Source organism: Penicillium psychrofluorescens (assembly GCF_964197705.1).
Source record: "Penicillium psychrofluorescens genome assembly, chromosome: 4".
NCBI classification, from domain to species: Eukaryota; Fungi; Ascomycota; class Eurotiomycetes; order Eurotiales; family Aspergillaceae; genus Penicillium; species Penicillium psychrofluorescens.
In genome coordinates this window covers 2,785,325-2,806,633 of record NC_133442.1, presented here as the reverse complement: position 1 = coordinate 2,806,633, position 21,309 = coordinate 2,785,325, and the positions used below count along the sequence as shown (strand labels likewise).

Sequence of the window (21,309 nt, the reverse complement as noted above, 5' to 3'; positions counted from 1 at the left end):
CCCCTATCTCGATTGAGTTACACTTCATATTCTCCGGAAAGAACCGTAGTTTCCACCCAGAGTCTCAGTGCGTTCTTTGCCTTTTTCTAGTCCAATTATTCTTCTATACCCAATTCTTCTTGCATTTCTACTCTCTTTCAACCCAAAAATCACGTCTTGGTCGATTGTGCCATTCCCCTCCTGTTGGACCTATCACTTGCCAGGTGGGGTAAATATCGTATCATCACAGTGGGTCGTTGATATTAAACAAAAGAAAAAAACGGCTCGGAGTGATGGGGCTGACATGTGCTCTTGTCTCAAGCGACCGTTCGACATCCTGCGTAGGATAAGAGGAGTAGACCAGGATGTGGGAAAGCAATGCGACCTTGAAACTTTCTGGACCCGGCTAACGACGGATCTTTGGCCGCTAGATACGTCGCCCCCCCTGCTAGTCTTATCCTTGGCGAACATCGTTGATATCGCGCTTCTGCCGTGCATCCTTCGCAAGGCACACTTTCAATTTGGTTAGTTGGTTCATGGGTCCTTGATCTTCCAAATAGCGATCCACCTTGTAACGGGCTACATATGACCGAATCCTTATCTCACCCCGTGAACCAAAATAGTGTCGCACTCGATTGGGCTCGCCAGATCAGTTAAAATTTAGCTCACCAGCTATCGGGCTGTCTGTAATGGCGCAATAGTGAGCGGCCCGAACGTGTCGTGCCGTAATAATAAGCACACACATCCGAGGCTGTTTCTATTTCTCCACCCAATGGGCACAGGCAACAGACACACTCTTGCCGCAGACAGTTTAGCGCGTTTGAGGAGAATGTTCTTTTTCTCGACTCTTTCCAACACGGGCTTAAGTACGAAGGAGCGGTCAGGGTTCTAGCGTCTGTTTTAGTGTCATATTGGGGGTTCTTGGGTCGCCATTAACTCTGGGGTAATTGCCAACGAAAAGGATTCGGTAGTATCTCGGCTAACTTCTTTTGTCCGAACTGCATTCACTGATCCTAACCGAGCTCTTTCTACTCTCCGCAAACAAGTTATCTCGCGAGGCCCCAGTTCCAAGACTTTCGGCGCAAGGTATTAGCCGGCGACACCCGCTAGTCGTCCAGATCGTGGCAGCCTGGCTGATTCAAGCAATATCAAGCGGGCGCCTTGGGGCTTGGCTTCGTATCGTCCCGGCCGTCCAAGAATAATGTATGACACGGTGGGTCTCCCCTCCCTCATTTAGCTTTCCGATTATCGTTGTCGTGTTGTAAGGGGATTATGGTTTACTGAAAACATCTAGTGCGTTTCGTGAAGAGCGGTCGGGTTCAGTGACTTTGGATATTGTGGTCGATCAGTCCGTACCCACAAGCCGCCGGGGATCGCTAGGAGCCCGCCCATACGTCGGAGGTTATCCGGTTAGAAGGCGCTGAAGGCGCTGCAGCCACAGCCCGATTCAAAAACAATGTCGAGGAAATGTGGATCGCTTGCACTACACAATGCCTGTATGAGGGAGTACGCCTCATGAGTATCTATTGGCTGGGTAACATATTTTCCTTAGCCCCCGGCCGGGGGGGGGGCATGCTGAAATCGGATCCTCGGGTTGGCGGTGTTTATTCTTCCGATCCACTGATCGAAGCAGGGAACAACAGAAGAAAAGTACTAGAAATGACTAGTCTTTCATGTTATGCAGTTGTCATGCTAGTTTCCGCAATGGATAAAATGGCCACTGGAAGCGAATGTGATCATGGTCGGTTCTGCAATTGGTTGACCAGAAAAGTCGCAAATCAGAGAGAGATGCTGAGGTACTTATATTTCAGAGATAAGACTCTGGTTGTGGCACGCATCGTTCAACACCAGGTGATATATCTCACTAGAAGCGATGGACCATCCATTATTCGTTCCTCGTGCTCCCGTCCAGGAAGAGGGCTCATTGACTTCCCCGACATTGATCTAGTTTCTGGAGGTTTTTTTTTGCCTACACAGACTTGAGTACTTACACAGCAGATGGCACAGGCTGCTGGCTGCAACAGGAGTACCATCCTGAGAATCTCTTCCAATATAGGGATATTTGGCACGTGAAAGCACCGCCTACAATGTTTACAAGGTCACCTACGAGTCGAGTCGCCAATGGTCGGCTGCTCTCAAGCTCTTCCCGGAGTCATTTGAATCGCGCCTGGCAATGACCACGTTCATTTAAGACCTCATCTAACCGTCGGTGGGCGCGATCGAGCTCCAGACTCAGGTCGCGGCCTTCGCGTTCCAGTCGGTGAATTGTTTTCGTGAAGGATTCGTTCTCGTGAAAATGTGCCTGCTGTACCTGACGCTCAGGATATTTATCAAGTCCACACTTTTATACACACCCTAACCCTCACCACTTTCGCTGGCGCAGTTGGTGATCCGCCATGGGGATGGGTAGCCTTTTTGTTTTCCTTCTTCAACTTCCCCTTAACAACACCAGCACCACCTCGCTGCTCATTAAATCGGCGCCAAGTATCTATAGGTCTAATAATAGTGTTCATGGGGAAAAAGAAACTTACTCTATTCTTGTTTTCAATTTGAAAGTCCCTAACATGACTCGCCACCTGGTTTATACCCCACGGGACTAGTTGACAGGTGTTCTCAACCTTTGCGTCATGGGTTAGGGAAGAGAATACCTAGTTATAAGTAAATGAGAGATATGTATGAAACGAACCATGTGGTTTGCAACTACATCGACCATGAGATACATCCCACGATCATGCAGGGCTTTAGCGAGAGCCTTGAGACCGTGCTCTGCACCGTAGTGATGATTCAAAGAGTAGCTATTATCTCTATTAGAAAATTATTGGCAGCATCGCTGAGTGTGGCCAGACTCACATATCCTGCTGCCAATAGCCATGATACGCCTCTCCATCACCAGTATCTTGTGGGACTTGGCCCGTGACTGGAGTGATCAAGATGGCAGTAAAGCCCATTCCTTGGATATAGTCCAGCTTAATCAATTTTTAGTACCTTGTAGTGTAATCAATCGCGCTTCTGACCGTTCCTGATTTATAATGCCTTGCCAGGTTCCTCCACAGTATTTCTACATACAAGCCACATTAGCGACAAGAGCTTTTTCCAGAAGCAATCATAGTGGTGCCTTACTTGAGCACTGGTATCACATTTAGCGGTAGTCGAGTTATCGGTCCTCGCAAACCGATCCGTAAGCATAAAATAAATAGACTGAACGCCATTCCACCGGGCTCGCAGCAAGAGCAGACCCAACAAAGCAACCAAACCATGTGAAGTACCAGAGAAGCATTTTCTTTGTAGTCTGGCAGAATAAAAATAGTTTGCTCCGAATAAAAGAAACCAAAGAACGGTAATGTAGGCTCTCTATATAAAGGTCTAATGGAGATACAAATCTCCAACTTCGAAACGCCAATTTCCCTGCGATGATTCAGTGGAAATTGTCAAACAATGAAGCACTTTGACCATTAGCACGAACAGCTCTATTTACTGAAGAACGTGAGGGTTCACAATCTGTGCCAAACTGTAAATTGCCAACCCTGGTCGCCGAAGGATTAAGAGATGGAAGGATTGGATGCAGAGAAGATCTAGAGTGCCAAGAGAGAAAGAGTATCCCAGTATAAACGAGGCAAAAAGGGTAGGTCGACTTGTCTTCTAAAGTTGATTCGTAAAGATCCCGAGACCATGCAAATACGAGTCCCGACTGTGCCGGTTTCTTCTTTGAAAATCACTCGGAGATAGACAGGGCTCTAGTTCAAAAGTGCAAGGTACCGTCCGATGGCTGTGATCTAGTGTAATCCTTGTATGCCGGATTTCTAACCATCTCAAACACTAGCCTGGTCAATCAAGGCAAGGATAACGCCGGAGTCGGGAATTCCAGGGTCTCCGTATGGGGTTACAAAGCATCCATCATTGGGGCAGTGTCGGCCTTGGCTATTTGATCTGACGTCGATCGCTTTTCATTTATCGGTATTTCATGGTTATATTGGGATGCTATTGTATCGAATAGTTTTAAATACAACCGCCCGGTTCATGATTTAGTATGAGACCGAGGCATCCTCATGATCGAGTCTGCAGCTGGTTAGACAATTTGGAAAAGCAACTAAGACCGCTTCAAGCGTGCAGCTGGCCTATGACACAAAATATAGGCCAGCGATATATATACATGTCCTGTACCACACCCTGGGAATCTCCTTCTCTACACAGTATCTACCACTTCAGAGCCCACTTCTTGCTCCACGCACCTTCTTCTGTCAGCTGCTCTAGCCCACTAACTGACAAAACATGCGAGGTGGAATTGTAGTGGACGGATGAGACCTTCTTGCCGTTGAATGTGACCGCACCAGGCTTCGTGGTCACGCCCAAGATAGTCACATTGGCCAGCGAGTTCGATTCTTTCCAATTCCCAAGAGGGGATGCACTTAGACTAGAGTGCGACGCAGCGAAGTCAACGTTGAGCGTAGCGTTAGGGTAAATACTCTCGCCATCATCGAGGTACAGTTGACCTGTCGCGGCACCCTCGCCGCAAAGAGCCGTCAACAGAGACCAAGGAGTATTGCGCGCATCTCGAGTCGTCATGGCAGGCTCTTGCATCGGCAGAATGCTTCCACCGCGCACGTAGACGGGAATATGACCCAAGGGAGCAGCAATCGTAGTGTTGACTCCGGGTTCGGCGTTGACTGCAGTCTGTGTATACCAATCATACCAGACTTCACCCTGTTTGCCACCGACACCGGGGAAAACGCCCTTTACGGTGTCTACCTGGGGGGCAAGAACGGGGACAACCATAATGGACGGGCCTAGCATGAACTGTGTGTCAACAGCAGCCAAGGATGGGTCGGTGGGGAACTCCCAAGCCAGAGCCCGCATCACTGTCGAGCCAGTGGTGTGCGCGAGGTGGAACAGGGTGTAGAAGTACGGCAGAATAGCGTAGCGAATCTCCATAGCGGTCTTGGATGCGTCAATAACGGACGCCCACCGGTAAGGTTCTTGCCCTATTGTCGAGAGTTCATTGTGGTTGCGGTAGAACGGGAAGAATGCGGAAAGTTGCATCCAGCGATTGCAAAGTTCTTCGTCACTGTTGCCGTTGAATCCGCATGTATCCACGCCAAACATGGGAATTCCAAATAGCGAGAACGACAGTGCCTGTGGAATAGAGAAAAACATATACGCCCACTTAGAGGCATTGTCACCACCCCAGTGACCCGCCCACTTGCCGGAACCAGCAAATGTAGAACGTCCGATGATGAACGGTCGTTTCTCAGAGTTCACCTTCAACAGACCCTGGTAGGTGGCATTGAGAATCTGGTGGCCGAAAAGGTTGTGAACGTCATACTCCTGGACACCGTCCGCATGGGTGGCATTCGGAGACACGGCATGCACAGCGAGATCGTGACCAGTTTGATCGTGATTAATCACGTATGGAGGGTAATTGATATTACGCACTCCCGGGGTGGGAGTAGTCCGCAAGTAGGAGACAGAGGTCGAGTCGGACGATGATGTGGCCGCAGCTGAAGCCTGGCTCGCCGAGGCGGCCGAGGCGGAGGCTGCCTCCGTTGAGTTTGTCACGTTGAATGACTCTGGGTAATCGTAAATAATGTTTCCAGGTTCCCCAGGCAGCAGGAAGGACGGATGGGCCGGGTTCATGGTGAGATTGCCAGTTCCGCAGCTCCCGACACAGAAAGACGAGACCTCGCTCATGTCAATCCAGATGCCATCAAAAGGAATCTTGCCATGCCATGTAGCGATCTCATTCGCCCAGAATTCGAAAGCCTTCGGGTTGTGCCAATCAGGAAACACTGTGTAGCCGGGCCACACAGCGCCAATGTAGAGGCTGCCATCCGGGTTTTGTAGGAAGATACCCTCCTTAGCACCTCGAGTGTAGGTGTCATAGCTAACCAGAGGTTAGTAAATTGCATGATGTAAATATTAGAACTAAACTTACGCATCAGATGCATTATGAGGGTTGGGGATGTAAAGAGCAGAGTCAACGATTGGGATGTAGTGGCGACCACTCTTGTGCAGTCTCTCTAGGAACGCTTCGCCTTCAACGTAACCGAATCGAATTGGGTCATTGTCAAAGTCGCGATAGCCGTGCATGTAATCGATATCGTTCCTTTTAGAGCTATTAGCTGCGAGTTACCAAGCAGTGTCTTTGAGCCTTAACGTACCAGATATTCTCTAAGGGAATTCCGAATTTCTCGAAGTTCGCAACGACCTCTTCCACAACGGACCAATTTTGATAACCCCAGCGGCATTGATGAAAACCAAAAGTGAAGTACTGCTGCATGGTAGGTAGTCCAACAGTGCTAAGCTGGTAGTTCTTGGTGACATCGACTTGGGTCGGGCCTGAGTAGAAGGTGAGGTCGACGCTACCACCTAGGGTGCGCCAAGTCAGATTCTGGGGCTGCATTACGACTTCCTGGCCATGAGCATTTCGAAGGAAGACGCCGTGCGAGTAGGAGACGTAGTGCTTGGATTGCTTCGCTTGGTCAATGGAGACGAATGAGTGAGCACCATGTTCATTGACTTCATAGTAGCGCGTATCCAAGTAGAAGGAATGGGATCCGTAGATATTTCTGGCAGTAGAATAGGTCAGTATATCACCCATACCCAAGATAAACTGGATAGCAACTCACCCGTCAATTGGGTCTGCATTATCCGATGCATAGGTGGTCAAGGTGTAGTTGTTCAGAAGCCGTAGTTGCTGAATCTTTTCCCCGAGACCGTAGAGATTGTAGTCTTCCGGCAAGGCAGTGACGAATTCGATGAATTGATCCTCGTAGACGAGAACCGATCCCGTCGTATCGAATAGTACATCACCGGTTGCCTTGCGGATCACCTTGAAGCCGAACGTAGGATCATTGGACAATTCAACCTCAAGATCACTGTTCTTGTTATTGCCCGTGCCGTCGGATTTGGCCTTAGGAACGAGATCCTCCGGAAGCAGGTACCAAGACTGGTTCGACGCGTCGATATGGGAAGGAATGATTTGAATGTTCAGCCGGTCCGTCGCGAGATATTCGATTGAGAGGTCCAATGAATCCACATCCGTACCATACGCATTGCAAGGCTCACCCGCCAAGCTCAGAGTGGCCGTCAGTCCGCTCGCAGATCGTTTAACGTTCGAAGCCTTGTATCCGGGACAGACGGACTGGGCATTGACGGCCTGAGGATCGTCGATGTTGGCAATCAATTGCGCACCGACATCTGAAGCGGCAGGGATGGTAAACTGAGAATACGCCGCAGACGAAGTCGAGCTAGGCGCAGATGTCGAACTGGCCCCATAGGCTACAGGCAGGAGCCAAGCCCCGGCAGCAGCAAGGTCCCTGAAACCAACCATAGCGACTAAGTTCCCACCGTTAAAAAAGATTCAGACGCTTCTCTTTAGCAATCAAGACCAGCGGGTCTTCTTATAATTCGCTTCTGGTCTGGTGATCCCTTGCCATGGAGCCTTGGAATGTGCCCCTCTCTCCAAAACAAAAAAAACTGGGCCGAAGGCATCCCGAAAAGCCCGGCACGACACGCCGGTATAGAATTTCCGTTGAATCTCCGACGCCGTGCGAGGGGCATTGCGATCGTCCTATGCTCCGTAGACCTGCCCTGTATGGGACCGCGGATTTGCGGGGTTGGGGTTCGGCCTAGAGCGTTTACAGGCCTGGTATGTCGTCAATGCGCACCGGGGTCGGACATTGTCTGTGATGGTGGTCTTAGTGTTGTGCTACAGCTGCATACAGTCGTGGGCGCTACACAAAATTGAGTTTCCCAGGCAGAAGTGAGCACTCAATGCGAGGCTAGAAGCACGGATCGATCGATGACGAAGAACCGAGAAAACGCTTTGTGCCTGAGGACAGCGCCGATCAGCAGGTGTTGATTGGCGGGTGGCCCGATAATTGGCCGATAGTATAGTAAATACCCCGTTCACTGTGGGGATCGGAGTAATAAATTGTAAGGTGCAGTCTATGGCTGCGGTGAGTCTTTTCGCTCTTAGAACGAAAATTGATGAAACTCCATGGCATCATGGAACCTGGGGAAACTCATGTCGTGGAAAATTCGGAGTTTCTCTGGAGCCTCTCCACTTGCTAGTTCCACCTAAGCTATAGAACCTACCACGAAGTCCCTTTATGTACGTAATTATTACTACAGCCATACTATTAATGATTAAGTCCGGCGTAAATGTCAACCGCATCGGCTTCCCGACATGGGCTGCTCTGCCCCTCCATCACCTCGGCACGGGGGGCCTCATGCTGGCCCAAGCTGAACCAGCATCTTCATTGGCCAACTGCATGAGGACGGAAATGAGGGCTCATGGCAGACTAGCGAAGTGTCCACTTGAGTGGCCAATATTGACCAAGCAACCCTGAAAATCGCGCACCCTCCCGCAAAGACTAGTCTCAGACGAGATTGGCTGCTTCTCAAGTCTTCTAGATGTCAGACATCGTAGCCGATCAAGGCTTGCCTCTGTCTGTTTCCGCTAATCAATGGCTGCGTTGGAACGTCGCTTATGCGCCGAGAACACGGATGTGCATGCAACCCGTCCTTCTGGAAGGATATTCGCCTTCTGGAAGTGTTCGCTGAGCCAGGGGTGCGTCAGGGCGTGGATGGTTGTCATGTGCACAGGTTAAGGCTGGCCTTAATTTGTATACATGGCGACGGCGAGTTCGAGATAGAAGAATAACGATGATGTCCCAACATCAGCACTCACCCACAAATCCATAAGAAAAGCCGATGAGGTTGTAAGAGTGAGATATAATGGAGGACTTATATCATCATCATCAGCCAAGAGAAGGGGGGGGGGGGGCCTTTGCGGGGTCTGGTAGCCCCACGCCTTTTCCCCAGATCGTGTTTTATAATTGCGCTCAAGTCCACCGAAAACACATTTTTATTCGAAGGAGGCTTTGGTCTTCACCTACCATGGTCTCGCCCTCTATCCACCTCTGATTCTTGCTGTCTTGACTTCACAATGGACCTTGCTTCGTCCAAGGAATCGTCCCTGAAACAGGCATGCGATAACTGCAGGCGGCGCAAGATAAAATGTAATCGGGGGCTACCCGCGTGCGATAAATGTCAACGGCTACTGCTCTCCTGCTCCTACAGTGATGTGCTCCGCCGCAAAGGCCCCAAATTCCGGACACTGTATCCCCTCGCCCCCGTCCACCCACTCTCGGCCCGGCATGGCACCGGCCGGCCTCCGGAACAACGACTGTACGGCACCGAAAACGATATCTTTCCCGATCAGGGATCGACATACGGTTTAAGCTCACCCACATCGCCTGTGTTTGGCGTGCCGGACCAGCAATATTCCATCCCGGACGGCTCCGACACGTTCTCGCAGCTCCCGCCGTCAGAACTGGTTTCCTCGCCGGACTCGACAGACTCGGCTTATGGGTCAGCGAATAGCCATGCCCTCCCTCACGCCCGCCGCCTGTCACCGCAAATTTTGCTCGCGCACGTAAATGTCTATCTCAAGTATCTCTTTCCCATCATGCCGGTTGTGCGCAGCGAGCAGCTGCAGCGGGACAGCCATCAGCCGGAGCGCCTGTCCCCTCAGCGGTATGCGTTCCTGGCGTCTCTGTGCGCAGCTACACACATTCAATTGAAGCTGGATGGGGACACGCCTGTTCCCGAGCCGAGCCGGCTGCAAAGCATGGGTGAAGGCCATTGCTTGATGTCCGGAGAAGAGCTACTCACCGAAGCCGTGCGGGCACGGCGCGAATGTGACATTGTGGAGAGTTTGAACATCGAGAGTCTGTTGACCTCATTCTTCCTTTTTGCTACATACGGCAATCTGGATAAACAAGATCATGCGTGGTTCTATCTGTGCCAAGCCACTTCTATGGCGTTCACCTTGGGCCTGCACCGTGAGTCAACGTATGCGGAGTGGAATGTGGAAGAGGCCGAAGAGAAGCGGCGTATATTCTGGCTTCTATTTATCACAGAAAGGTGGGTAGATTCGAAGCCAATGTATGGACTGTGCTGACTCCCAGGACGACAGAGGCTATGCTCTCCAGCAAGCCAAACCAGTGATGCTGCGCAGCTCCATCCACAAGCCACAGGTGCTCTGCTCTGAAGACCCTATCCTTGCATACGGCTTCATCAACCTGATCAACATCTTCGAGAAACTCACCGCAAGCCTGTATGATTGGCTGTCCGCCGGCGGAGGAGATGGACTCTTAGAGAGACCCCCCACGTCCGCCATCCAGTCCAATCTCTGCAAACCCGTCGTGCTGGACGGGGTGCTTGAGATCCAACAGGTTGACATCCTGGTCACGCAGCAGTGGCTGCAGGCCATGATGTGGAAGCTCTCTATGAGTCGAGCCACGCAGCCCGGCTCGCGCGACGAGGCGGTCATTCCATTTCATTTACCCGTGCTCGTGGGCAAGGCCGTGATGAGTGTGATCGGGACTGCATCGCAGGGTGCGGTGGATGCACATGGAATAGGAATGGTACGTGTTGACAACTACAATACCGCCACAGTATTTGCACATGCTAATCGTGTGGGTATAGGAGCAAAAGCTATTCGACATGGGATCCTCCGTTGCCGACGTGACAAACTCCCTCGGGCCGAAGGGCATGCACCGCCTGGCTGAGTCAACTGTTGACCCTCGCGAGCTGCTCTGGGGAATTCTTCATACCCTCTCGCAAATCCGAGGTTCGCCATCATACCTATTCCCGACACTGCTGGAACGCTGCAAGACCGTGCTGGGCCTGGACTGTACCATCACCACGGGAAACTGGCTACCTGGTTTGGGTCAGGCCTCGCCGGATGATCTGGCCACATGGACTGCTGAGAGGAGTAGCTGGTATTTGGCGGCTGCTAACCATGACGATATCCAGAACATCAGTGAGGTGGAGAGTGACGGGGCCCGGGCTGATATGCCCGCGATACGGCCGGACATGTCATCGAAGATGAGGTTTCAAAATGATGTGTACTGATGATGATCAGTGATATATGTTTATGTTCATGTTTTTGTTTATGGCCATGGTTATTATGTATGGGATGGAGTTTTCTATAGATGGATGTTATATACTGACAGGCTGGTTGGATGGATTGGGATATACAGACCGGGATGACCAGATAGAATCGAATTCATTTCTTCTTTTTTCTATGCTCACTATTGTCGTCCGAATTCTGTCGATAATATAGACACTCATTTTCATACTATACTTGCTGTGATGTGTAGAAAAGCTTGGCGTGTTTGTCCCGACGAATTTCACTTCAACACTTCCACTTCTTCCACCGATTTACCTGGATCCATTGGCTATGGATCTTGCCTGCTGGTCAGTACCTAACTGTTACTCAAGCATATTTACCCTCCGTGACTGACAGCATAATGCTTCCATAGACCTCGTGCCCATCTACTTTTTCCACAACTCCGAGCTCCCCTTCGCAGTCCACTCTCTCCCGGAGCTCCGGTCTCCCACTCCCTCTACAACTCTACTTTCCTTCTTCCCTCCCTGTGACCACAATGGCCGCCCCCCTCCGACCCATGTCCAATCTGGCCCCTCGCCTTCTCCTTGCAGGCCGGCCAGCAACAAGACCAACCCGAACAACATTGCTCCAGCATCATCACCACCATGAACGAAGAACAGCAGCAACCCCCCAAGCTCGAACTCACAGCACCACATCCTCCGTCTCCGCCTCCGAACTCACGCACTTCTCCGCCCTCGCCAGCTCCTGGTGGGACCCAATGGGCCCGTCGCGCATCCTGCACCTCATGAACCCGCTCCGCCACGAATTCATCGCCTCCTGCCTCGCCGACTCCTCTCCCTCTCCCTCATCCCCCGCAAAGGCAGACCTGCACTACCTCGACATAGGCTGCGGCGGCGGGATCTTCGCCGAATCGCTCGCGCGCACCATCCCCACCGATCCCGACGCCGCTGCACCGACCCCCACGCGCGCAGCCTCCATGACGGCTATTGACCCCTCAACGAACCTGATCCAGATCGCGCGCGACCATGCACGCATGGATCCGGCCGTCGACGCACATCTCAGGAGCGGCAAGTTCAAGTATCTAAATACCACGCTGGAAGATGTTCTCGCAACTACACCCTCCTCCTCGACCTCCTCGCCTTCATCTCCACTATCCCCGTCTCCATCAGCTCCAACCGCATCCCCAAAACAATACGACATGGTCACCCTCTTCGAAGTCCTCGAACACATCGACCCCCAAACCTCGACCCCATTAACATTCCTAACAAACTGCCTCCGCGCCCTCAAACCGGGCGGCTGGCTAATCGGCTCGACCATCTCGCGCACACTCCCGTCATTCCTGCTGAACCAGGTTGTCGCCGAAGCTCCGTGGCCTATTGGCGTCGTGCCGCGCGGGACGCATGAGTGGAGCAAGTTTGTTAATCCGCCTGAAGTGCGTGCGTGGTTGCAGGAGGGACTGATGCGGGGTGGTGATGGTGTGGCTGGGAGGGGTGGGCAGGGTTTGTTGGAGGGGATGCAGTGGAGGTGTGTTGGTGCGGTTTATGTGCCTGGATTTGGATGGAAGATGGTGCCTGGGTCGGAGGATTGGGGGAATTATTTTTGGGCTGTTAGGAAGGGGGTTTAACAGGTGGACTTGATGGTGGTGGTGTGTATATATACGTTGTGTTTATAGTATGTGTATCAATATCATAATATTGCATCTCTTCGAGTTATGTCTTGTCTTTATCCACAGCTTGAAGAATAGAAGATAAATGACAATAACCAAACATGAAATTGCGAGTCGCTAATCATACCCAAAAAAAAAAAGAGACCGCCCAATGCATCGCTCATCTGCGTCGGATAACTATACAACAAAGTCAAAGATACTTGAAACCGGGAAAACTTCACCAGCAGGAATAAGCCAGCCAGTTCGAGCCGCTCATCACAAGAAAGTAGCACAGCTACTAATTCTTCTTCCCCTTCCCCTTTTTCTTCTTCCCCGGCGTCGGCGGATCGGGGACACTAAGCGTCGCCTCCTGGATATCCTCCCCCTGATCCTGCAGGCGCTGCGAGCCACTAATGAAGAAAGTGAGATCACGGTTCTGCTCCTTCAGCTCCTGATTGACCTCCTTGATACCGCCAAGCTCAGCAGACAGGAAATCAATACGCTCGAGCAGGGACTGGTTGATAGTTTTTTCCTCCCGCCAGTCCTTTTCCAGCGACCTTGCCATCTGCTCGAACTTGTCGGCGCGTTTCTCGAAGCGCGCGCGGTCTCGTTCCAGAAGCGGGATCTTCTCGGTGGTCAGCGTGTTGTGCTGTCCTTCTAGCTCGGCGATGCGCGCGGAGAGTTCCTTCCACTCGTCCTTGGCCGAGGCGGACTCCGAAGCGGCTCGGGAGGCCTTGTCGGCGGCGCGCTCGACGATTTCTTCAAAGTAGGCGCGCTGGCTTTCCAGTTGGCTTGTAAGGAGATGGGCGTATTCGACGCTTAGGTTTTCAAATTTGTCACGCGGCACGGCATCAGACCAGTCCGGTGGATCGAGGGCGTGGTTATCCGCTGCGGGCAGTTCGACGAGCTTGCCGTCCGTTTTGCTTTGCAGGATGCGGTGCACGTACAGATCGCTGACGTAGTCCCAGACGCGGTGGGAGTCCAGATCCATTGCGTACGCGTGCGTGGTTTCCTTCCAGTGCTCGAAGGCGTGTGCGCCGTCGTAGCGGCCGCAGCCGACGGTGCCGCAGATCAGACATGCCCAGAGATTGAGTTCGGAGTGGCACACGCTGCACTCGGCTGTGGATTCGGGGGATTGGGGCTTTTTGTGCAACTCGTCCTGGGTGTATCGACACACGGGACAGCCGCTGCCTTTCCATTTCTGGAGGCATGTACAGTGGAAGACGTGCTGGCAGATGATAGTCAGGAGACCCGTCGTCTCGTCCATTCGCTCCAGGCAGACGGGACAAGTAGGTAATTCGATAAGTGCCGGAGTAGGAGGGGCGAGGGGCTTGATGGAAAGGGCGGCTTGGCCGGCTGACGACATGGGGGCGCGCGACAGCGAAGCCGGATTGTGGGAGGGCGAGAGTGCACTAGATTCGGCGGGGGTGAGAATAGAGGAGGTCTCCTCTTCGACGACTTGGATCTCGACGGCTTTGACGAAAACCACATGACAGGTTTCAGGCTGGTAGCATCAGTCAGTACATGTATGTTATTAGAAAGAAAGACAGGCCACACTCACCTCCATGCTATTAAACACCTTTCCATTCCACTCCTTCTGCCACACCATCGCCTTGTGTGCATTCCGAAACTTCATCAAAACCATGTACCGATTCGCGCGAGCGGTCTTAATCATCCGGAAATGGGCGACGTCATCCAAGGTCTTCTCGCCCACGAACCCCAAGAAATCCGAGGACGACATGTAAGACGGAACAGCCAGAATGCACAGCGTCGTGCACTCTTCCTCAGGGTTCTGCGCAGACGAAGATGAGATGGCGGGAAACGGATACGCCGTGAGACCACCACCAAAACCGCCCGTCTGGGGCTGCTTGCTGCTGGCTCCATCTGCCGATTGTTGCTGCTGCTGCTGGTCGAAAGGCTGCCTCGCCACGGCCGCAGAGCCTTTCAGGTAGGTCGGGTAGTCATCTTCGTTGCCAGTGAGGTAAGGCGTCTCCTGTGCTTCACGATACAGGTGCACGATGCCCCAGACGCTATCGGCGATTTTCTGGTCGAGGGGGATATAGCGACCCTTGGTGCGCTGCCCACCTAGAATTTCTGTTCCAATACCTGCAGCAACGAGATTGTCCTGCTCAGCAAGAGGAGGCGCATTCTTATGCTTTGAAGCGCGTCTCGCGGACCCTTCTGGCGGGGTCGGGGCCACCATGTCGATGCACGAGATGGAAATGGCACTGAAGCGCTTATCGTTCTCGATGTCGATAGAGGAGGTCGACGACTCAACTTGAGAGCCTGAGTAGGGAGTATCAGGAGTCACGGAGCCGGAGGCGTAGGTGTTGAGTTTGGCGGTGTATTCGGCAAGAGAGGAGGATGGTGTGGAGAGGTTGGCCAGAGGTGTGTTTTTCGGTCGCTGCGCAAGTGTAGTTTCGGCAGTGGGATTACTACTCTGCGATTCATTCCCAGTCCCCGAGGACGGCCGACTCGAACTGACAGGACGCGTCGTCGTCGCCGTCGTCGACCGCTTCTGAAACGGAAGGAGAGCTTCCCATGCGTTATCCAACGCTAGCGTCGCAGTCAACTGATCGGACGAGGTTTCGGTTGAGCGGAGCAGGAGTTCAAATTTCAAATTGAAGAAGTAAGCCGGCATCAGGGGCGATGGTGGAGATGACTGACATTGCGAGCCGACTTGCACGCAGAGAACCAGAGAGGTAGAGGAGCACTTGTAGAACATGCGAGCGGTGGGTGAAGTCACACCTGTTTTCTGTATCGATAAGAGGGCGGTGGCAGAATGTCTCATCGCCTCCGGTATCGCGGAGTGGCGAAAAAGAGGCGCGGCCAAATTGGATAGGAATGGATAGATGCACGGAGGAAGAAAATTCTACGCGTGGTGTGGCGTCCATCGTTTCGGTGGTTATTTCTGGTGCAAAGATAGGAGGGTGCTCGGATGGTGAACAGACTCGTCAACAGTGAACTACGTACTCCATTTCACTCTATGATCCACTCTACTCGGACCATCACCAGATAGATCTACATCTTACAAGAAAACAGCTCAGTTGAGCAGCGAATCCAGCTTGACTCAGATTGGTAGATGATAAAGACTATCATTTAAAGGGCCAGTGAAAAAACAAGGGTTTCTGCCCAGGTTTGAAAAAGAAAGAGAAGCCTCAGCTTCAAAAAACCGACCAAACGCCATGCAGGTCATGTAGAACCCATCGTAGTCGAGAGCAGAAATCATGAAATCAAGAAGACCGGACCGGCTACTGACCGCCACGGAGACGGAGCACCAAGTGAAGGGTCGACTCCTTCTGGATGTTGTAATCCGAGAGCGTGCGGCCATCTTCGAGCTGCTTACCAGCGAAGATGAGACGCTGCTGGTCTGGGGGGATGCCCTCCTTGTCCTGAATCTTGCTCTTCACGTTGTCGATGGTGTCTGAGCTCTCCACTTCCAAGGTGATGGTCTTGCCAGTCAGGGTCTTGACGAAGATTTGCATACCACCACGGAGACGAAGGACAAGGTGCAGAGTGGATTCTTTCTGGATGTTGTAGTCGGACAGAGTGCGGCCGTCTTCAAGCTGCTTGCCGGCAAAGATCAACCGCTGCTGGTCTGGGGGAATGCCCTCCTTGTCTTGAATCTTGCTCTTGACGTTATCGATCGTGTCGGACGACTCCACTTCCAAGGTAATAGTCTTTCCCGTGAGGGTCTTCACGAAGATCTGCATACCACCGCGCAGACGGAGCACCAGGTGGAGAGTAGACTCCTTCTGGATGTTGTAGTCGGACAGAGTGCGACCGTCCTCCAGCTGCTTACCCGCGAAGATCAGGCGCTGCTGGTCAGGGGGAATGCCCTCCTTGTCCTGGATCTTGGACTTGACATTATCGATGGTGTCCGACGACTCAACCTCGAGGGTGATGGTCTTGCCGGTGAGGGTCTTGACGACTGTGGCGAATTAGTATCTTGGTTGCCTCAAGTGGCTGGGGCAAGATTATGTCACTTACAAATCTGCATACCGCCACGCAGACGGAGCACCAGGTGCAGAGTCGACTCCTTCTGGATGTTGTAATCGCTCAGAGTACGGCCATCCTCGAGCTGCTTGCCCGCGAAGATCAGACGCTGCTGGTCGGGGGGGATACCCTCCTTGTCCTGGATCTTGGACTTGACGTTGTCGATGGTATCGCTGGACTCGACCTCGAGAGTGATGGTCTTGCCAGTAACTAGACGCAGGGGCAGTTAGTGACCAGTTCGGTGGCGAGGGAAGCGCGCAGCCCAATTACGCGCCGGGTGAACGGAGGGATACTCACGAGTCTTGACGAAGATCTGCATGATGAGAGATGAGCAGTTCTCGCAGTGATGTGATGGGACTGAATATGGGAGATGGGAAAGGTGAGGGATCAAGAAGGAAGAACGGGCGGGTGGATAAAACAGGAAGAGAGTTGAAAGAGGGGGAATGCTTTAAGTAGGAGCGGTCGGGGGCGATCTTAGTCAGAGACCGGAACAGAGAGGGAGAAGGAGATAGAAAGAGGAGTGAGTCAGCGGTGCCTGGGAACAGACGGGCTTCTCTGACGCCACCACTGGCAGGTTCTAGACTGTTTACCACGAGACTCCTCCTCTTCCCTCTATCCCGGCAATACGTCACGGTCAATAGCCGTATTTCCCGTGTCTATCAGGGGAAAGCTCCAGCCAACCCAGCCACATTCGCCTACTAGTCGATCGGACGGAGAGGCAATGACGTGAGGGAGCGATCGAGAGAGAGGGGGCGGATAAGGCGATCACTGCGCCCCATCAGGTGATCCCCGCTTTCGGATCCACCGGTCACTATGGCCGTGTACTGGCACATTATTGGTCGTTGTTACCGGTTCTTGACTACGCGAAGAGAAATGAAGATAATGGCTCGTGAGAGATACTGACAGACGCAAATGGTATAAAACGCCCTCTTTTCTCCTCGCGGGCTCCCGATCCAAAAAAAGAAACATGGCCACAGCCAAGAATGCGGGCTAGGCCGAGGACATCGTCCACCCCCCGCAGTAAGTAATAGCCGTTGGTCCCGATCGGACCGAAACCAAAACATCATAAATGAGAGAGAGAGAGAGAGAGAGAGAAAAAGCAAAGAAAAAATAAACAAAGACACCGTCGGCCGTACAGGGTCATAACATTCGTGATCCTCGTTCATCGCTGGTGAGACACAACTATGCGAGAAAGGTATACCACAAAGACGAGGGAGAAAATAACAAAAAACACACAGATAGTAAGAAAGTAAAAGATGGTCCAATGCAGCTCGTCAGGACTGGCTGACTGGGAGCGCCCTCATCATCGTCATCATCATCAATCAAAAGAGGGCAAAAAGCGCATCGTTAAGAGACGGTCGCGTATTCTCGTCTAGTTCGTGTCGGCAAACAGAAGAACGCTGGATTGCAAAACAGGTCATCATCATGCGCATATTCATCGCAGTAGTCGCTAATTCGCGCGAATCACAAGGCGAGATAGGAATTTGTTTGAAAGGCAGTCAAAGTCGCCGCGGTTGAATTTGGAGTTGGAGCGGTCGCGCAGGTAGCTCTCTGTGAGGCAGTCAGTCAGTAGGGTAAAAGGAATTAAGGATGTGGGTGAATCTTACGGTGTTGCTCCACATGCTGCCGGACTTCGGTCATGGTGTTGCACACATCCTGGTTCGAGTACAGCAGCTGGTGGTGCTTCTGCGTGTCCCAGTCCGTGAAGGGGGGCAACTTCTGCGAGATAGCCTGGAAGAGCCCGACGATCACGCCGACGGGGGTGGTCTCCATGTCGGTGCAGAACTTGTCAACGGCGGGCTGGTCCTGGGTCCGATAGTGCGTGTCGAATTGCATCTCCTCCCACACGGCCAGCAGCATCGACGCCAGCAGGAAGATCGTCGGCCAGTTCTTCAGCTTGTCGCCGCTGTACACGCTGGAGTACAGCGCCGACAGCTCCTCCAGCACGTCCTTTTGGAGCTCACGCCACATGCTCGCCATGGCAATCTTGATCTGGAAGTTGATCATCACGGGCGCCACCGTCTTGCCGCGGAACTTGGATGACTGGTCGTGGATCTTGCCCAGGAACCCTTCCTCCTCACCGATTCCCTCCACTAGGGTCACATGTAGGGTCAGGTTGTATGCGAGGACCAGCTTCAGCGCTTTTCGAATCACGGGCATCTTGGTGCGGAAGTAGAAGCGGAAGGCAGTCTTGAGCATCTGGGTCAAGAAGGGAGTTCCCTCGAAGTAGTCGTCGACAAACTTCTCATAGGTTCCGTTCCCATCGATGTGGCGGTCCAGATAGTCCGACAGCATGGCGTGCGAGATGCCCTCCATGCCAGCAGAGAGCCTGGCGGTCTCGACTTCATACTCCGTCGGTGGACGGTGGACGGACTCGGTCCAGTCCATGCTGAAGCACTGTTCGTCCCGCACAAAGACCTCGCGGGCGTTGATCGGCAGAATTTGGCCATAGCCGTGGGTGACGAAGAGGGTGCGTTCGATATCAGAAAATCCCGTAATGTTGCCCACAGAGAAGCCGAGGGAGATGTGCCGCTCGTAGTCGGCCTTCCAGTCCTTCATGAAGTATCCGATCTCCTTGATGTCGATTCGCGTGCATGGGACCTGCCATAACCGTGCATGTGACGGCTGGCATCCCGCACACGGCTCGCCCTTGTCACAAGTCTTCTTGAGGAACTTGCAGCGCAGACACGCTCGTAATTTCCGGATTTCACTCGCTTGCTTGCGCTGGTCAGGCTTGAGCGGACCCCTCCGCTTGCCGACCTTCTTTTCGGTCTCGGTTTTACCGGTCTGCGATTGTTTACGGACCTTGGTCTCTGCCGTCTTGGCCGCAATGGGGCTCTTTCGGGACGGTTTCCGGCTTGGAGGCGAAGCGGATGAAGGAGATGACCCAGATCCACAGGATCGGGTCGGGGAGCCTGACTTCTTGATGGGCACGGGGATTGCCCGCATCATCGTACCGGGGCTGACGGCCGGCGGCGACCGTGAACCAGAAGAATAATCAACAGTGGCGCGGCGAGGCATCGTATTATTTGGGGGCGAAGACCCGGTAACGCTGCCAATGGCTGCGTTGTGGGTATAGGGCAAGTCTAGGTTGGTGTCTGAGTTGGGGGAGTCGATGGGGTGCGAAATGTCCACAAAGCTGCCGTATGAGGTGGCGTACGACGATTCTGACAGGCTTCGATCATGCAGCGTCTGCGTGGGGTTCACAAAGACACCCTGTTGCTCATACGTAAAGTCCAGAGAGCGGCGGTGATCGATGGTGCTCCAGCCGTTGTCGCTGCTGGACAGGGACCGGACCTCCAGATAAGTATCCGTGGGCGAGCTGCTCTCCAGAACGCCATGCGGGGCAGCATATGGGGACACTTCGGCTAGACCCTCGGGAAAGGCCATCAGATCTGCCCGGAAGTCGTGATAAGTGAAAGGAACCATGGTGTCGACTGGGGGGCCCGAGAGCGGCAGATAAGGACCGTCGAGCAGCCCGGCGCTCATCTGACCCTGCGGACCGGACATCATGTCCACGGGCGAAGATTGGATGGCCATGCCATAGCTCGCGGTGGTGAACTGAGGCGCCGACGACGGGCCCTCGGCGGAATACGGTAGCGAATGTTGATGATGGTGAGGGGTCTGTTGCATCTGAAATTGCCAGTCGAGCATCAGGGCTGGGTCGGCGGCCACCGACTGTTCCAGCGAGTGACCGCTGGTTTGCAAGGGCGAGAGATCAGGGCCTTCCTGGGGCCGCTGGGAGGACTGGTCGACGCTCACGGGCCATGTTGGGTGGTGGAGATAGCCTCGGGAGTCGTAGTCCACCCCGATGAGGCCGTCGTTCGGCATCTCGACATTTGACATGGCTTCGTGGGGTGTGGGAACGAGGTGAAAGGGGGAGAGGAAGCGTTCCAGAGGGAAACGAAGGACTCAAGTAAAGCGAGTCGCACAACCGGCGACGACGAAAGGGTAGCGGTGGGCGGGACAAAGCAGCGGTGAAGGGCTGGCGCTAGGAGTGTGGGGGGCCTTATTGCCACATCCTAGTGGTTGGGATTCGTGACAGGGCGTACTAGTCGTTAGTAGTCGTTGGTAGTCGCTGGTCGTAGTGGATGAGAGTCGATTGTTTTGGTCCTGATTGGATTGGATCTGGTGGTTTGGTTGACTCTAGCCTCCATTTGCTAGAGTCTGCCCACCCGTGGATAGCACCATGGATGAACACGGGAGGACGGGAAGAGGCGATCAGTGGAGCGAAGTCGTGGCAATACCAGATCGATCTGAGGGCTTGTCTAGTCCAATCAGCACGTTGTCTTGGGCCATTAGCTCGCTGGTCTGCTGACCGTGCAGTAGCGAGAGGTCGTTGGTATCCATGAGCCACACACACTGGACTGGTCGACTCGTCCGCACGGATACTCCGAGGCAAGGAGAGCACCAGCCACGCCTATCTAGGGAGGAGACCTGTCACATTGACATGGCAGCTCTGCCATGCATTCTCAAGAACTGCACGAGAATCTCCGACCGTGTCGGAGAAGTGCTAGGCCTACCTAGTCACGGTCGTAGTTGTCGTAGGGTTGAGGGAAGCACGGGTCAAGTGGAGTCGAACAATAGCAACGTCAAACTCGGTTCTCGACAACAATATTACGAACAATGACCACCATTGACGACCTCCTTTCCTGGGTTGAATATAATCATTGATGCCACCCATCACCGTGTCGGCCAAACACCGCCGTCCTGTTCGTTTCCCATCTTCCACTACGACTCAACCCCCACTACCCGCCACCACCTCCTCCAC

At 53.1% G+C, this 21,309-nt stretch overlaps 5 protein-coding genes across 5 annotated transcripts; 2 read left to right on the top strand and 3 right to left on the bottom strand.

Moving 5' to 3' along the window:
* Positions 1-4,173: 4,173 nt before the first annotated feature.
* On the bottom strand, positions 4,174-7,306 carry PFLUO_LOCUS6689 (uncharacterized protein; the record flags this gene model as incomplete). Its single annotated transcript, XM_073784256.1, has 4 exons — positions 4,174-5,857; positions 5,909-6,079; positions 6,135-6,542; positions 6,603-7,306. 4 exons carry the CDS (start codon positions 7,304-7,306, stop codon positions 4,174-4,176), a joined length of 2,967 nt encoding a protein of 988 aa, XP_073640729.1.
* Positions 7,307-8,926: 1,620 nt separating this feature from the next.
* Positions 8,927-10,899, top strand: PFLUO_LOCUS6688 (uncharacterized protein; the record flags this gene model as incomplete). The annotated part of the gene is made up of 3 exons (XM_073784254.1): positions 8,927-9,906; positions 9,959-10,409; positions 10,471-10,899. The coding sequence occupies 3 exons, from the start codon at positions 8,927-8,929 to the stop codon at positions 10,897-10,899; spliced, it is 1,860 nt and encodes a 619-aa protein (XP_073640728.1).
* A 533-nt stretch (positions 10,900-11,432) lies between these two features.
* On the top strand, positions 11,433-12,521 carry PFLUO_LOCUS6687 (mitochondrial; the record flags this gene model as incomplete). Its single annotated transcript, XM_073784253.1, has 1 exon — positions 11,433-12,521. The coding sequence occupies one exon, from the start codon at positions 11,433-11,435 to the stop codon at positions 12,519-12,521; it is 1,089 nt and encodes a 362-aa protein (XP_073640727.1).
* Positions 12,522-12,840: 319 nt separating this feature from the next.
* PFLUO_LOCUS6686 (uncharacterized protein) lies at positions 12,841-15,267 on the bottom strand (the record flags this gene model as incomplete). The annotated part of the gene is made up of 2 exons (XM_073784252.1): positions 12,841-14,046; positions 14,104-15,267. The coding sequence occupies 2 exons, from the start codon at positions 15,265-15,267 to the stop codon at positions 12,841-12,843; spliced, it is 2,370 nt and encodes a 789-aa protein (XP_073640726.1).
* A 2,721-nt stretch (positions 15,268-17,988) lies between these two features.
* PFLUO_LOCUS6685 (uncharacterized protein) lies at positions 17,989-20,384 on the bottom strand (the record flags this gene model as incomplete). Its single annotated transcript, XM_073784251.1, has 2 exons — positions 17,989-18,089; positions 18,146-20,384. 2 exons carry the CDS (start codon positions 20,382-20,384, stop codon positions 17,989-17,991), a joined length of 2,340 nt encoding a protein of 779 aa, XP_073640725.1.
* Between the last annotated feature and the right edge of the window lie 925 nt (positions 20,385-21,309).